Below are 16,121 nucleotides of genomic sequence, written 5' to 3'. Positions count from 1 at the left end.
CCACACACCCCGCTTTTCATTTCCACTCCTCCTTCTAGTCTCAGGGGAGGGGAATTGTTGGAATCGTGAAATCAAAAATAACCCTCTTATGTCAAAGCAGGGGGAAGAACGTATAAATACCGAGGACTCTCGCAGCCTGCTTTGGTGCTTCAAAGCTTTCCAAGGGAAGCTGCCCGGGAAGAGCGAGAGGGCTGCTAGGAAAAGAGAAGGGGGATCAGCTCCGAGGGGAAGAAAGAGTAGAGAGCCCGCCAGCCCGCCGATCCTTCCCACCCTCCTCCCCGGGCGTCTTTTAGCTCCGCACACTTTTCCAAGTGGACACTTCGGTGGCGGAGCTGCTGCTGTTGGCTGCTTTGTGGGCTTCTGTTTCGTTCTGTTGTTGGTCTGTTGTTGTTTTTTAAGCCCCTATTATATTTCCTGACACCCTGCTGGGAAAGGTGAAGGGGCTGCTGCTAGGGGAGGAGGGACCCCCTGGCGATTTTTTTTTAGAACCGGGGGAGGGAGGACTGGTCCCCATCAAATCCCTGCGCCTTAGGCGCACCTGGCTGCACATCGGCGCCAACAAAAACCGGGCCACCTCCCGCCCTCGTTGGCTTCCTGGCCCTTTTTTAAACCCCTCGCCTTTTCCTCCCCAGAGACGCCGCTTTGCAGATCTGCAGCCGACTTGGGGAGGGGGGGGACGACCCAGCTGGGAATTCGCTTCTCCAGCGGCGTCTCCCAGGCGCGCTGTGCGTCTCTTTCTCTCTCTTTCTCTCTCGCGCCCTGCCTCCCCTGTTCGGCTCCGACCGGCCCTTACGAGCATCTATGCCCCTCTCGCTTGCACCGCCGCCCTTCCCTGGCAGGCTGGCACCTGCTCTCGCCCTCTTCCCCCTGATGCTGCTCCTGCCCAACGCCTGGGCACTGTCCATCCCCAACAGCGACTCCCAGGAGGTGGTGCCCGTCTGGACGGCGGCTCCCGGAGCGCGCGCTGGCGAAGGAGGGCTGGTTTCCTTCTCCCTGGCGGCTTTCGGGCGCGAGTTTGTGCTGCGGCTGGAGCCCGATGCCAGCTTCTTAGCCCCTGGGCTGAAGATCCAGTACGTTGGGAAGCAGAAAAGCCCGGGGTTCCTAGCCGAGCAGGAGCAGGAGGAGGAGGAGGAAGAGGAAGACCGGGGGCTGCGACGGAGTTGTTTCTACTCGGGGACTGTCAATGCGCAGCCAGATTCCTTGGTGGCCGTCAGCTTGTGCCAGGGCATCCACGGCTCCTTCTTGGTGGATGGAGACAAGTATGTCATCCAGCCTCAAGGTCACCGGAGCGGGGATCCTCTCCTCCACGTCCACCAGCTCCAGAAGAGGGGCTGGCCCAAAGAGGCCTCCGAGGACCTTCCAGAAGAGGGAGGTCAAGCAGAAGGCAGCGGCAGCAGCCGGACCAAGCGCTTCGTCTCCCAGGCGCGCTACGTGGAGACCCTGCTGGTGGCCGATGCCTCCATGGTGCGGTTCTACGGGGAGGACCTGACGGTAAGAGGCTCTTTCGTGTGATGGCTTAAAGCTGGTGGGAGGGAGAGCAGCTGGGCTAGAGCATGCGAGTGGCCCCGCACTGCATGGGGGACCTTATTGTGGGTGGCTCTGCTCTTGCAGAATGGCCTGCTCTTGGAAGAGGAGGAGGTTCAACTCTTAACAGCCTTGGACCCACAGTGCCGCCTGAGAAACCATCTTTTTTTGAGCCTGAGGTCTGTATTAGGGAAGTGATCGTTGAGGTTACTTTATAAGGCAGTTTGGACAGGGATGGGGATGAATTCTAGAGCCAGAATTAGGTAGCTTGGATCTTCTTGAGATGTTTCGAACCATGAATCTCTTGGTCCCAGGCTGTTTGTTGTGCTGGTTGAGGCTTGCCAGAGTCACAGTCCTAAGAAACTCAGGGGACACCACGTTGTTATTCACCCCTCCTCTAAAGCAAGCATGGGCAGGGATTTCCGTCTGTCTGCGTGTCTGTCTTTCCCTCTCTCTTTCTCTCTCACACAGAGAGAGAGAGAGGGAGGGGAAAGAAAGTAGAACAGGAGGCACAAGGACCATAATGGAGGTGTCCATAAGAGAATTTGTGACCCGCCAAAAGTGATCAGTCAGCAGCACTTGTCATCGCTTACCACTAGCTCTGTTGGCCAAGGTGGGTGTGGACGGCAGCCCACCAACCTCCAGAAGGCTTGCCAAACCCTGCCATAAGATTGTTGAAGGGTGAGTATTCACCTTTTCCAAAGCTGCATCTTCTCAAAAGGGCAGACTTGCACCTTAGCATAGATTTATTGCTTTCCCTTGAGGGACCCTCCATGCTGAAATTCATGCCTGGGTCCTGTCGCACATCAGACACCATACCTCACCATAGGATGCTACCGTGTCGATTATTTCCTCGCACCCTGCTTCACATCGCTGAACGTTGTGCCAGTGGAGGGATGGGAAAACACTCAGTGTGAAGGCATGTATTCAGTATCCCTACGTCTTACCGGGGGGGGAGGGGAATGGGGTGACTGGACACCCAGATGCCATTTTTGGCTGTGCATCGCTTGAGACTCTAATAGCAAGTAGTTTGGCCCGATCTGTAAAACTATAGATTTGGAAAGCAGCTACTATCTCAGCAGAATGGGGGAAGAAGGGGAGGAAGAAAAGAAGAATCTACATTTGAACAAATCCAAACACATATTTTGATTTGGGTTCCTTTTCACATTGCTTGGTCAAGTGTCCTACAGATGTTGGAAGATCGTCTGGGGTGTCCCTCAACAATCTTGTCCAGTAGAACGTACAATTATATTATGACCCCTGCAGTTCTTATCCGGATAGAGACCAAAATCTGATCACCTGCAGTTGTAAAGCGATTTAACCTTACAGTTCATATTTCCTTCTCTCTAATTGTCCCCATCTGTTTTCTTCTTCTAAGAGCTGCCTCTTGTATTTAGCAAATGCTACCTCAAAGTACTCCTCCTTGACCACTAGCTAGATCTAGCGTGAACAAGGGAAAGGAATCTACCATTTAAGAAGACCAGTTTCTGCTCCTAGGGAATGTATGGGAGGAGGGAATTTTTTAAAAAAAATCCCGACTCTCTGGGGCTGCCCCTTTTCTCTGTGGATTAAGAGAGCTATTTGAAGCAGGAAATCCATAAATTCAAGAGCCATTTCTGCAAGTTATTCCATATCAGGTAGTGTGAAAGTCTAGCTGAAATATATTAGCTCTAAAAGGGAAGTTTCCAGAGTGGAATTTATCTGCTAAGACAGCCTCCATTTCTGCTGCACAGTTACTTTCGCAGTGAAGAAATTAAGAGGTAGTTATATTAAGCGCATTGTGTTAAACAGGAGGGGAAAACAGATGTGCAGAGCTCATTCCAACAGTTTTTGCTAAGCAAATGACTTAGTAAAATACTGTACTCCCTTTATTTAGGTTTCAAAATCAGAGCGGTTTTGTTTGGAGAGTTAATAGCAAAAAGGGGGGGGGGGTTCACAAGTCAGATTTATGGGGGAGGACTTTGCTTCTTGCAAAAACTGTCAAAGATTTAAGCATGAAAAATGGGAGTTCTGAAAGGCTGCCATGACATATCATATTCATATGGAACAAAAAAAAAGAGATAAAATAAGTCCTTAAGGTTTTCTTTTTTTAAAAAAAAAGACCTGCATCTAAGGCAGGAGAGAAGTAAACATTTTTTTTTAAAAAAAAATGTAGAGTTAAGCTGTCTAGAGGACTCAGAAAGTTAGGTATATGGCTGGCACCAGAGGTTGGAAGTCTGATACCCTACTGTACTTCTCAGGAGGTTAGCCTGTGTAGCCTTGGGCAACCACAGAAGAAGGGAGCAATAAACTACTTTCAGATTACAAAGGGTTGCCAAAAGTCAGAATCAATCCGATGGCACATACAGTACTTATTATCATTTATTAGAGATTAAGGCTGTTTTTAGGGAGGTTTTCCCTCTCGTGCTATAAATACAGTCGATGCTCACATACCTACAACTTTTACTCTACTCCCTTTGTGATCAAACAAAATCTGTGTGATTTTAAAACCACCCAAAAAAATTCCAGCTTGTTTATGAGAAGTTTATTTATATGGATTTATTTTAATTATTTATATGCTGCCTTTCTCCCCATAGGGGACCCAAAGCGGCTCACAACAGAGAAGACAACAAATTTAAAAACACAATATATGTGTTTTTATATTATACACATTAAGATTTTGAAAAAATCAAGTGGAAAACAATAACTTGGGATGAACAGGTGGAAGGGATTCTCAAGCACCACAAACTTTTCTGTTCAGGTGGAGAACAGAAAGATAAAGATGGGTCTAGTCTCCTTTGATGGACACTGTTGGCATTGAGAAGACAGCGCAGTGGAATATTAAGGTGAATCCTCCTCTAAGTCTCCTGTTAGGAATGCTAGTAAAATACCCAGAATCTCAAGAACCCTACTGGTAACTTCATCTCCCGTAGTATGTTGGGTCCCATCAGATTGTTAGGAAGCCTGGCAGAGGATGGAGAGAAACATTGATCCTGTTTCCAGGTGGCTTCAACTCAGACTAAGGGAGAACACTATTTAATTCCTCGCTCAGGATAAAAACTAGAACTTAATTTCACCCATCTTCTATAGAATGGATCTGCTTCAGACATTCAGCGTAATCTCAAAATCCTCATCCCTAAACTGGAAAGAAGCACAAGTACACACCCTTTCATAATTTCTCATGATACCTTTTCTTTTTCCTCCATTCCCTTTTGTCCCCAGCTGTGTCCTCTCCCTGGGCAACTGAATTTAGATTCCAGGTTCTTTGGTAAGAGGGACCTGTCACTTTTGTCATTACTTTGTGATATGCCATATATATTGGATGGCATTATGTGAATACGTAACATTTGGGGTAGATAACATTACGACGAGCTGGTGGATAGCTTAGTGGTCTAGGTCTCCACGCTGGGGAGCCAGCGGTTGGTTGGGAGTTCGATTCCCTGCTGTGCCTCCTTGACAAGGGCTGGATTTGATGATCCGTAGGGCACCTTCTGCCTATGCTGTTCTAAGTTTAATGAAGTGCTGGATAGATAGCTCAGTGGTATACTTCAGCCAGTTGGAATACCTGGCTGCCAAGCTAGGATCCAGGAGTTTGAATCCTCATTGTAAGTCCTGGAAGAAGGGCCAGGCAATATCATACAGAGCATATGTAGCTGATGGGGTTAAGCACCCTGCCACCAGTGTGGCCTTCAGCAATCTGTATAATCATAGAGCACACTATCACAAGAACATACTGATAAACCACTTCTGAATACTTTATTCCTTTAGTGCCAGTGTGGTATGGTGGGTAGAGTAGTGGACTAAGACTCAGGACACCTGGGTTCAAATCCTCACTTGACCACAGAAACTCAACTGGTAGAACCATTCCTTAAATATCACACATCCCTCGAAAGCCTTATTAGGATTGCTGTTAAGTCAGATGTGACTTGACAACCCATAATGACAGAAAATCCTGGTAGGATTGCCTAAGTCAGAACGGACTTGACGGGTCATTATTAATATTTTTAAACTCATCAGGCAGAACGCTGGTAGGGTCTGTAGACTTCTTGCAAGAATGCCAAACCTTTATAACTCATTTATATCCAGACACCATGTGGATCTGGGAATCTTGCCTGCAAGAGTGGAATGTCTAAACAGGGTAAAACATGAATCATAAATTCATACAGTGGTTGAGAAACATAACGCAGTTCCAAAAATAGGAGCTCTACAGATTTTAAAGGTCTTCATTTTAAAAGTTTTGAGATCCTTGTCTTCCTCTTCTTCTTTTTCCTCTTCTTCACTAAAAGTTATGTATGTGTTGCACAGATAAACTGATTTTCTTCCCTATGGGTGGCGTACATCCACATCCCAGGTCGTTTCCATCCAGGTTCTGACCAAATCAAGTTTTGCTTCTCTTCAGCAAAAGCATAGTTTTGTGTGTCTTCAGACCACACTTTCAGGATCTACCCATCAAGCCTGTTAAATTAATATTTAAATGCTTTGACTAGCACTCCAGCTAGTTCCATATACAGTGGTGCCTCGCAAGACGAGCGCTTCGTTTTACAACGAAATCGCATAATGAAGAAGTTTTGCAATCGCAAAAGCGATCGCAAAATGATGTTTCCTATGGGTTTTTTTCGCTTTGCGATGATCGGTTCCCTGCTTCGCTAACCGATTATCGCAAAACGACGATTTTCGCACAGCTGATTGGCAGTTTCAAAATGGCTGCCGGGTAAAAAAAATGGCCGCGATTCCTCGCTGCACGGGCAGTGAAAATGGCCACGCTGTGGAGGATCTTCACTGGACAGTGAGTTTCAAGCCCATAGGAATGCATTAATCAGGTTTTAATGCGTTTCTATGGGCTTTTTAAAATCACTTTACGATGTTTTTGTTCTACAGCGATTTCGCTGGAACAAATTAACATCGTAATGCAAGGCACCACTGTATACTACTTTTTGAACGATACCATGTAACTACCCCAGCCTATCAGTGGTTTAGGTCTCTGGCTGCGGTGTCAGAGGTTGTGAGTTCAAATCCCCACGGTGCCTCCTTGACAAGGACTGGACATGATGATCCATAGGGTCCCTTCCAGCTCTGCAATTCTCTAAGATTAAATCAAAGCTCAGAGATGTTACTTATGGGATCATCAAGTCCCAGAATTTCTCCTTCTGCCGCCAATGGTCGCATTACACCCGGAAACTGTGTAATCCAAGCAGTAACTTCTTCAAACGATGTCTCCCTACATTCAGACATGCATTTAGAAATTGTTCTGGTTTTGCACACCCATGCCTCCAGGGTTTATATCTTGTTGACATAACATTGGGTTAAAAGTAAAAACAGGAGATCCTAGAAGATCTTAACTGAATAAATGACGTGTTCTGGAGATTCCACCCATCCTGGCTGATTTTTTAAAAAAATCCATGGCTCTTTGGGATCCCTTTCTGAACACTTGCAAGTTCAGGTCTCGCCCAGCTATGTTTTGTTTTGATCCCGTTCAGCTCTGCAGTCTGGAGGTGATGTCGCACAGCAAGCCTTAGTTAGAGATTTGCAGCAGGTGCACTCGTTGCTGGCTGCACGGCTGCTCCATGTCCGGCTCCGCCGATGATGCCCAAGAGTGGACTGAGCAACGGGATTCACTGTTGCAGCAGGCAGTCTGCAGAACTCCTCTCCCCTCTCCAGACTTCCAGCTCAGCTGATCGCCCCACCACAGTGCAAACAGACTGAACTCTGCAGACGTTGCCTGCAACTATTTCTCACTGGCCGCCGGCCAAGCAGCTGCTGCTGACAGCACCTCTGAAGTCCTTTTTTTTTTTTGCTTCACTCTTTAAGCCGCACACACATATGCACACACACACACACACCAGCCTAGTGTTGTAGACAGTGTGCGTGTGTGTGTGCACAAATGCACACCTCTGTATGTGTGTGTGTGTGTGTGGAAAGGAAGCAACTGGTCTTTTGTGATTGATCGTCTTAACAGTCTAAGCTCTCCTTTTTTGATCACACCACTTTAAAATCACTCCCCACTTGACATTTTCCATAAGCAGAGAAGAAACTGATATTGGATCATCACATTTATTTATTTATTTATTTATTTATTTATTTATTTATTTATTTATTTATTTATTTATTTATTTATTTATTTATTTGTAAGGCTGTTGTAAGGTGGCTTACAACAGTTAAAAAAAACTATACAACGATCGACCATTTTAAAATACCTTATACGTAAATACCATATATTTTTTTAAAAAAAGATAATTAACTATATGCCAAGATTTAAAAGAATTTAAAAGTGTTTAGAAATATCTCAGTGTAATTAAACAAATCATTCCTGAGACACCTTTGAGCATATGCAGAGTGTTTTTTTCTCGTCTGCATAAGCAGAAGGGATATCTGCCGGTACAAAAACCAATTGTTACTGACTCCTATGGACTCCAGCCATCAAGTTTCGGTAGCAATGTCCCAGGCAAAAATCCAGCAGGAGTAGATTTTGCAAACATGAAAATGCAGCAATTTGGGAAGCCCTGCTTGTTGAATTTCCACCCACTATATATAGTTACCCTAGTGCCCCATAACGTTTATTAGCAGAGTGTACAGCGGCCATTCTTACAACACTATGTGGAAGTTCCTTTCTTTAACACTAGAAAACTGGTGGTGCAAAATAGCATAATTGAAAAGCATTGTTTCGTACAAGTGTTTTTCGAGCCTCTTGTGTGATTGGTGCACCAATGGGAAGCCTCCCTAACGCCAAGCAGAAAAGAGGGCCAACTTTGAACTCAGCATCCGTTAGCAATTTAGAACTCATTTTTAAAAGGGGTCCTGATTTCTATCCAACATTAATGACAGCTCTGTCAAAAAAACAAAATGTGGCAAGCCATCGGGAGTAAACAAAGACTGGTCCTGGAGTTTAATCGGCTGCAATAGTTTTCGCAAAAAAGGTTTTCAATGGCAGCAACAAAAGATGCAGATGAGAGCAGCAGCTTGGATTGGTTGGCTTTGCTTGTTTGTTGATGAAAGAAAGTTGCTTTGCCTCCGGTGTTGTTCTTACTCTGCTTTTGTTCATTGTTATACTATGTAATAATTTATTGCAGAAGCAGGAAACATACAAACTGATCATTCTACCTTCCCTTTGTGAGGTAGCTTAGGCCCCCACAATCCTGTTGTGCAACTCTGTGTGCATAAAGGCTGGTGACATCATCAGGCATGGACTTGAGTCCTTAATTTAAAGTTTCCTATTCCCTCTTAGGTTCTGAGCCTTCAAAGGGATCGGGACCAGCAGCAGTGATTTTTAGACATTAAAGACTTCCCTCCCCATGTCCTGAGACTCCCCCCCCCAACGCTTCCCCAGGTCAAAAGAGATCGCATGGGAGTCTTGGAATCTGAGGGGGTGGTGAGATAGGAAATCTTGAAAGATTAAACTCTGCAGCTGATGACATCATCTGCCTTCTTGCACTTGGGCTTGTCCAACAGGATTCTGGCCAGATAAAGATCCAAGGTCCCAGAGGGTCCTCTAAGCCACTGGTTCTTAACCTTGGGTTACTCAGGAGTTTTGGACTGCAACTCCCAGAAGCCTTCACCACCAGCTGTCCTGACTGGGGTTTCTGGGAGTTGCAGTTCAAAAGCATCTGAGTAACAAAGGTTAAGAACCACTGCTCTAAGCTTTCTGTGACATCAGCCATTTAACCATTCTGTGTTGCAAAAGTCATAGTTTGCTCACAAAATCCTCTCATAGTCATCTAAAAGTGTATAACATTCTCTGTTTGACAATGCATAATCTACACCTACATATTTATATCCATCTATGAAGGGAAACGATTTATGTCTGAGCTACCTGTGGGCCTTTGTTGTTTTCCACACAGTTCTCGGTGAGAGGAGTGGCTGTTGTATGGAAGAGACAGAGATAAAGCTATGATCTTCCATATGGTTGCCAGTTCTTACTGAGAACTGTGAGAAAAACAGCCATGGACCGCGTACCTTACAGATATAAATGTGAATGTATGTCTGTTTGTATAATCTACAACAAATGTACACATAACTGTACTGAGGATGCTAGGATCAGATGGAGGCGGAAGTGTGTTTGGTCTGACTGAATGATTTAGTGTGACTAAAAAGGTAGTTTGGGAGCAGAAACACTGAGTCACAAGGCTCCATGTTTACTCCGGTTTACGTATAGTCCTTATAGGCACATTTTATTTACTAAACATTGAAAGGTCAGGAAGAATATTGTTTGCAAATTATTTCCTGACATTAATTGTACCACAGAGAGCTTGCAAAAAGAGTTCCTACCCACACAAAGAGAGAAGATATAGTGATTTAGCCTTCTCCTCATGCAACAATTTATGACGTGGAAAGTGTCAGAAAGTGTCTTGCTGACGTTTCCTTCCTTCCTTCCTTCCTTCCTTCCTTCCTTCCTTCCTTCCTTCCTTCCTTCCTTCCTTCCTTCCTTCCTTCCTTCCTTCCTTCCTTCCTTCCTTCCTTCCTTCCTTCCTTCCTTCCTTCCTTCCTTCCTTCCTTCCTTCAACCTCCAGGTCAAGGAGGGTTCTGATTCTCTTGGATGGTTCAAAAGACCATTTTACCTCATAAATATTGAGGCATAATTTTGCGTCTGTGGTACTTTTCTCATGTAAGAATCAATTCCTAAACATTTTTACTAAAAAAAAAAAAGCTTGTTAATTCCAAACAACTTACTTCTAGGTACATTTGTTTCAAATGTGTTTCAAAGCATTTACTTCTTTTAAAAAACCCTGTTTGGGGACATCCCCCCCCCCAAAAAAAAGCTTTCGACACTGATAATGCAGCCCTCGCTCAATTAGACTTCTATCGAAATGTAAGCTTAAAAATCTGCCTACAATACAGATACGAAGCAGCCTTCCCTGTCATAGCCTCCTGTCATAGAAGCCTTGGAATTATAGTTTTGTGAGGGGAGTCTTATAGGAGACAATGACAGGGTGTTTCTAGGAATTATTGAGAGAAACGTGTGTAAAGTGCTTTGCATTCCTACTAAGAACGATGATGCCACAAAAGCTCTAGAACGTATTGGGACCCAAAGGGCTGGCACCACCCGGTGCTTGTCAAACAAACTACAGATAGCGTGTGAAATTGCAAATAAAACTCTGAAGAGGATCATCCTGTTCCTCTTGAGCTTCCAAGTGGTGAGGTGAATCTCAAGACAATCAGCAACAGAGGAGCAGAAAGTTTCTTAAATCACTAGAAACGTTCGTTGGTTTGGTTTGGTCGACAAATCTGAACCAGCCATTTTTGATGAACGTCCTGGTTTGGGGTTTGTTTGTTGTTGTTTTTTGGTTCATGCCCACCTCTACTTTTGACAGTGAAATATTAGGAAATGGGATGCTCTCTGATCCAGCAACCCCCCAGCCATTCTTCTTGTGCGACACAATTGTGTCCCTGGAAGAGGCCCAAATGGTTAGCAAATTGAGGGACTAGGTTTCATCTAGGAATTGGTCTTCTCTCTTCCAGGGCCCCTGGCCCCTGGAAGATAATGGCAGCTTGAACCTCATGATGATACATCTGCTTGGGAAATTCAGCTTGAGGCAGGCCAGAATTGATAGATTAGCAGGCACATTTCCAATCACAGTTGTTAGTGTCTGGCTTCTTCCAACCCCCACCCCTTCTTCCCTCCCTCCCCCCCCCCATTCCCGTGGATGCAGGATTCTTCTCAACTTCCTCCCCTATGTTCTTTGTAATGTTTAACAGCTGCCACAATCCTCCTCTGGAGTGGCTGCTGGCAAACGCAGCTCCTGATTATGAAGCACTCTGGTATGAAAAACGCGCCACACAAGTGAACTTTTGTTATTCAGAAAGCAGGGGGCTAAGGAAGATGTGTGAGTAACTTTGAAACACTGGAGGTGGGAGGGTGGGGAGAGACGACACAATCCATCGTAACCCTGCCTTTCACCATCATGTCCTCAGAAGGCGTTCACAAATACAATTGTCCTGCCTCCTGTGATGTTTTTTTTTATGTTCAGGCCATCCTTTTTTCTTCTTATTTTTTAGTCAGGGTTCGTCACACATGCCTAAACCTTCCAAACGAGTAACATTTCGTAACGTAAACGTATTTTTTAACATAATGTTTCTTAACGGAAAAACAATACCACCCATGTGGTGTCATGCGACGCACATCTGGAGGTAACAGCAGGCCACTTCCAAGCCACTCCTGGATAGGTTTTGACCGCTTTCATTCTTCTAAAGAAGAAAAAGGTTGAGGGTTGTTGTTTTTTAAGGTAGGTGTGTTTGCTAAAATAACAATACGGGGCACACCTTGTTTAAGAGAACTGCATTCCTAGAAGTTACAGTCTTCCTTCTTAATAATCTGATCTTAGAACGGCAGAGCTGGAAATCAAACTCTTGACCTCTGGCTCCACAGTCAAATACCTAAACCACTGAGCTATTTTTACATAAAAGGGAGGGGGGATGAAATGGAGGGCCACATAAGCTACCCAAAAACTACCTTGGAAGGACTACTTGATTCTCACCAATGGTTCAACATTAGAGGCTCACCCATACTGAAAGAATGCTGATGGGTAACAGCTCCTTGATACTACTTTCTACTATGGCAACTGCCTTGACACGACACCCTCTTTCAAGTGGCAGGCCAATCATCTTTGCCCTCCCACCAGAGACACCTCTCCAGCCACAAGAACGGGGATGGGGGGAATCCAGATATCCGCTTTCCGTTATCTTGCGTGCCTCTCTAATCTATAATAAATCAAGTACTCGTCATTACGGTTGTTATCACCACAGAGCGTTTTATGGTTTCGCACCAGAAAACCCCAGGCAGAAAGAGCAATTGATTGCTAAACCCAACGGCCGGTGTTTTACTGTGATCAAGTATATCACTGGTTTTCCTGCAAAATAATCCAGAAAATATCGGGTGGGGACACACTCTGCCCTGTGGAATAAGAAGCACCTATCTGTAATGTTCAGCAATGCAGAGAGAAGATGATAAACAGCCTATCTGGATTTCCCCACAGTCTTGAAGTGAGGAGGTAAAGAGTTTACTTCACCTCTTCTCCGGTGTTTTTCTTTTCAAGAGTTCAGTCACATGCATGGTGATCTCACTTAACTCATGTTACTGATGTGTGACAAAGGTAACTTTTTTTTTCTCACCCCTATAAGGGAGAGTTGACTATACATGAAGAGGTGGGGCGTGCTGTTTTGTAGGAGTGTGCACAGTGGACTTGTCAGGGAGTCTTATTATACTCCCGGGTAGATGAGGGGGATGCAACATTGTGAATAATTGCTCTACACATTTCAAATGGGGGGGGGGAACCCCAGGAAGCGCAAAGTTCTGCTTGTGGCAAAGCACATGATCTCAGCAGAGGATTCCTAAATGATGGGTCAGAGGAGTCCAAACAGAATCCAGAAAAGAGTTATTGGAAGCAGCTTCTGGGGGTGACTCGCCAGGATGTTCAAAAGCAACACGGAGGGCAAATCTGGTCAGAGACCAAGTTGAAGTCCTGGAGGAAGACAGGCATGTGCAAAGCAGTTTTCATGGCATGGCCAATTTTGGTGGGATTCTGAGGAATCAAGGAACAGTCACTGGTAGAAAAAGCTCTGGGGCCCTTTTGCCAAGACCTGCTTCCTGTTTTGTGGCTTATTTTATTCCTGTTTTAGTTAGCATAACTCCAGTCTCCTTGTAGAGTGCGGGACCAAGGAAGACACTGCGGGAAGAAAGGTTTGAAATAAAGCTAAGAAAAGATTCCAGGGCAGCATCCAGATCAAAACACAATTACAAATATCAATTCATGAAAACATTAATAGCAAATGCATTTCACCATTATTAAAGGATTTAAATATCCATATAACCCTGCCCATATCACGGGATCCGAGGGTACAGAGTTCTACAAAACCATCTTAAAACATAAAGTGTTTAAAACAATTTAAAATCAAAACAGTTTAATGCACCAAACTGAAACATTAAAACATTGAAACTGAGGCATTAAAACGTGCACAGGCCATGATCCGTCACCTTCAAAAGCTCTAATAAGTGAGTACAGTTTGACTTGGTGCTGAAGGGTGGTCCCCAATGACAGTGCCAATCAGATCTCGAAGGGGAGGGCATTTCACAACTGGGGTGCAACAGCAGAAAAAGCCTCACCCTCCAATCTCCACACAATGAGCTATTCTCAAAGATGGGGGTACAGAGGAGGCCCCCCCACCAGCAGATCTTAGTAATCAGGCCAGTTTGTATAGCAAGAGGCGCTCCTTTAAATACATCATTTCCCTACTGCGTAACTTTGAATGTGCCTAAAAATGGGCCAGCACACTAACTATTGTGCTACACTGCCTCTGAAACCTTTCCAGCCCTCGCCCGCTCAAGAAGGGCTACAGCCTGGCTGATCTTATGCCATCCTGTTTTCAATGCAATTGAGAAAGAGGAATGGAGACATGGAGGAGACTGAAACGATCAAGATGCAAAAATGAAATTGGGAGAGGGGGAAAAAAGGAACTTGGAAGAAAGAGGAGGGGAGGGGGGGGAAGGAATTTGCTTGAAAAGGGAAAAAGTAGGTTCTAAAGAAAATGTAAAAGGGGGGTAAGAGGAGGAGGAGGAGGAGGACAACAACAGTCAACCAAGGAGTGGAGTTCCTTGGCCTCTCCGGCTCTCTCATGCCCAAACACTACCCACAGTGTCCTTTGGCTGCCACTTGGCTTTCTACAAAGAAATTCCTGGCTTCCACTTCAAACTGCTGAAAGAAGTGCTATATTTGAGGAGGAAGCCAAGACACTTGCAGAAAGCAACAGAACTTTTGGAGATAGTCTAGTAAACAGGACCGCAGCCCGCCTGCTTCTCTACAAGCCCCCAAACCCATTCCTGGAAGCAAGTCGTCTTTGACAAGCTGAATCTTCCTAGCAAGGGCAGAAGAGACCATTCTCATGCGGCTTCTCTGTAGCCATTTCTTCTGTGTGGTCCTCAGAGGCTTTGTCTTCCCTCGGGCATGAGCTAACCTGCTGACAGAGCCATCCCCAGGCACCAAACTGAGACCCTGGTTTTATTTTGGCTCACATGTGTCATATTTAGCCGCACCATTGCCAGAAGCCACTGGCAATGGTGCGGCTAAAAAATATTGTAAATAAATAAATAAATAAATAAAATAATTGACACCCTTTGGGTGTACTCTTCAAAATGTGTGAATGTGCCAACAGGTGTATGTAAAATATAGTTATGTACCTATTTGGAAGCCAAAAATTCCTATTTTAAAGGAAAATGTTGATAACTTATGAAATCCTTCTGAGTACATCCAGAGCAAGGAGTTGCAACTAACCTTGGCTGAGGCTACCTGATAAACATAACTACAATAATGCATTGTGATATAGATCAGAGACTACATAATCCACGGGGCAAATATGTCATCTGCCACTCCATCAGGCTTCCTTGTTCCTTCTCAGCTTAGCTGCAGACCTGAGGTTCTTGTTGTTGTTGCTGCTTCTGCTGCTGTTGTTGTTAAGTGCCATCAAGTCCCCTCTAACTTGCTAATCCTAGGACTGACTGATCTCCAACACATCCTGTCTTCAACAGCCCTGCTCAACTCTTGTAAACTCAAGCCAGTGCCATCCTTTAAGGAGTCAATCCATCTTGTATTTGGCTTCCTCTTTTCCTGCTGCCTTCAACCTTTCCCAACATTATTGTCTTTTCCAGAGAATCTTGCCTTCTGAGCTTGCGCCCAAAGTAAGACAGCCTTGGTTTCAACATTTCCCCTCCCCCCAAAAAAATAGTCCAGGCTTGATTTGTTTGTCAGCTGAACACGTGTTTGGTGCTTCCTAGCCCCACCTCTTCGATGGGTGCCCACTCAGAGGCAGTGCCCTGGATTCCCTGCCCCACCTCCTTTGGGCACTGCCTCTGCCTCTGGGTGCCCAACAGAGGAGGCAGGGCTGGGAAACACCGAACACCTGCTATAAAACAACTCTATTGTGGTTCAAAGAAGGCTTTTGTCATTTTGTTGGAATGATGATGATGATGATGATGGTGATGGTGATGATGATGATGATGATGATGATGATGATGATGATGATGATGATGATGATGATTACTAGCTCTGGGGCACTGCCCAATTCCAGAAGGTTTCCAACTTACCACCTATGTTAAATGAGCAAACCTAATAGAATGAAAAGTAGCCCTTTAAATTCACATCAATGTTCTAAAATCTGAATTTTAATTATAATCTTGACTGCAAAACACTTAACAATCCAGGTACAATCTTGTGTTCTTGCATTCTGCTCTGGTTTTGAATCATGGCAAGTTAGTCCAGTTGGATATCTGACAAAAAAAAAGAATACATTTGCCATGCTACCCTTGTGAGCAATATTTGCACAGTTTCTGTTGGTAATAAGAACATCAGGAGATGTCTTATACCATATAGGACCAAGTGCACATCCAACATGACAGCAGTTCTCCTAAATATTAGTGTACAGTGGTATACTGGCATGTACAAGGAAGAGGAGTGGTACTTTTTTCTGTTGTGACACAAGTTCGGTTTTCCCTTCCTTCTTTCCTCTTGAAACCTCATACACATTTGCCCAAGAAGTCAGATCTGATTTCCTGTTCCTTTCGCCATTTCTGTTCTTTGAGCTTAAAAAAATTATTTTGCCTTCATGTTGCCTATGAATGATGTAAGATGCCTCCT

At 44.8% G+C, this 16,121-nt stretch overlaps 1 protein-coding gene across 1 annotated transcript in view; it reads left to right on the top strand.

The window, feature by feature from the left end:
- The first annotated feature begins 674 nt into the window (after positions 1-674).
- Positions 675-16,121, top strand: part of ADAMTS8 (ADAM metallopeptidase with thrombospondin type 1 motif 8) — a 32,846-nt gene continuing 17,399 nt past the window's right edge. Inside the window, exon 1 of the mRNA XM_020791925.3 lies at positions 675-1,491. Within this exon, the coding sequence (XP_020647584.3) occupies positions 802-1,491 (690 nt within the window). The 5' untranslated portion in view covers positions 675-801. The remainder of the gene's footprint in view (positions 1,492-16,121) is intronic.

This window comes from Pogona vitticeps, chromosome 8 (genome assembly GCF_051106095.1).
Source record: "Pogona vitticeps strain Pit_001003342236 chromosome 8, PviZW2.1, whole genome shotgun sequence".
NCBI lineage: Eukaryota > Metazoa > Chordata > Lepidosauria > Squamata > Agamidae > Pogona > Pogona vitticeps.
Note: the sequence above shows the minus strand (reverse complement) of the source record. Positions and strands in the feature narration are given on the sequence as shown.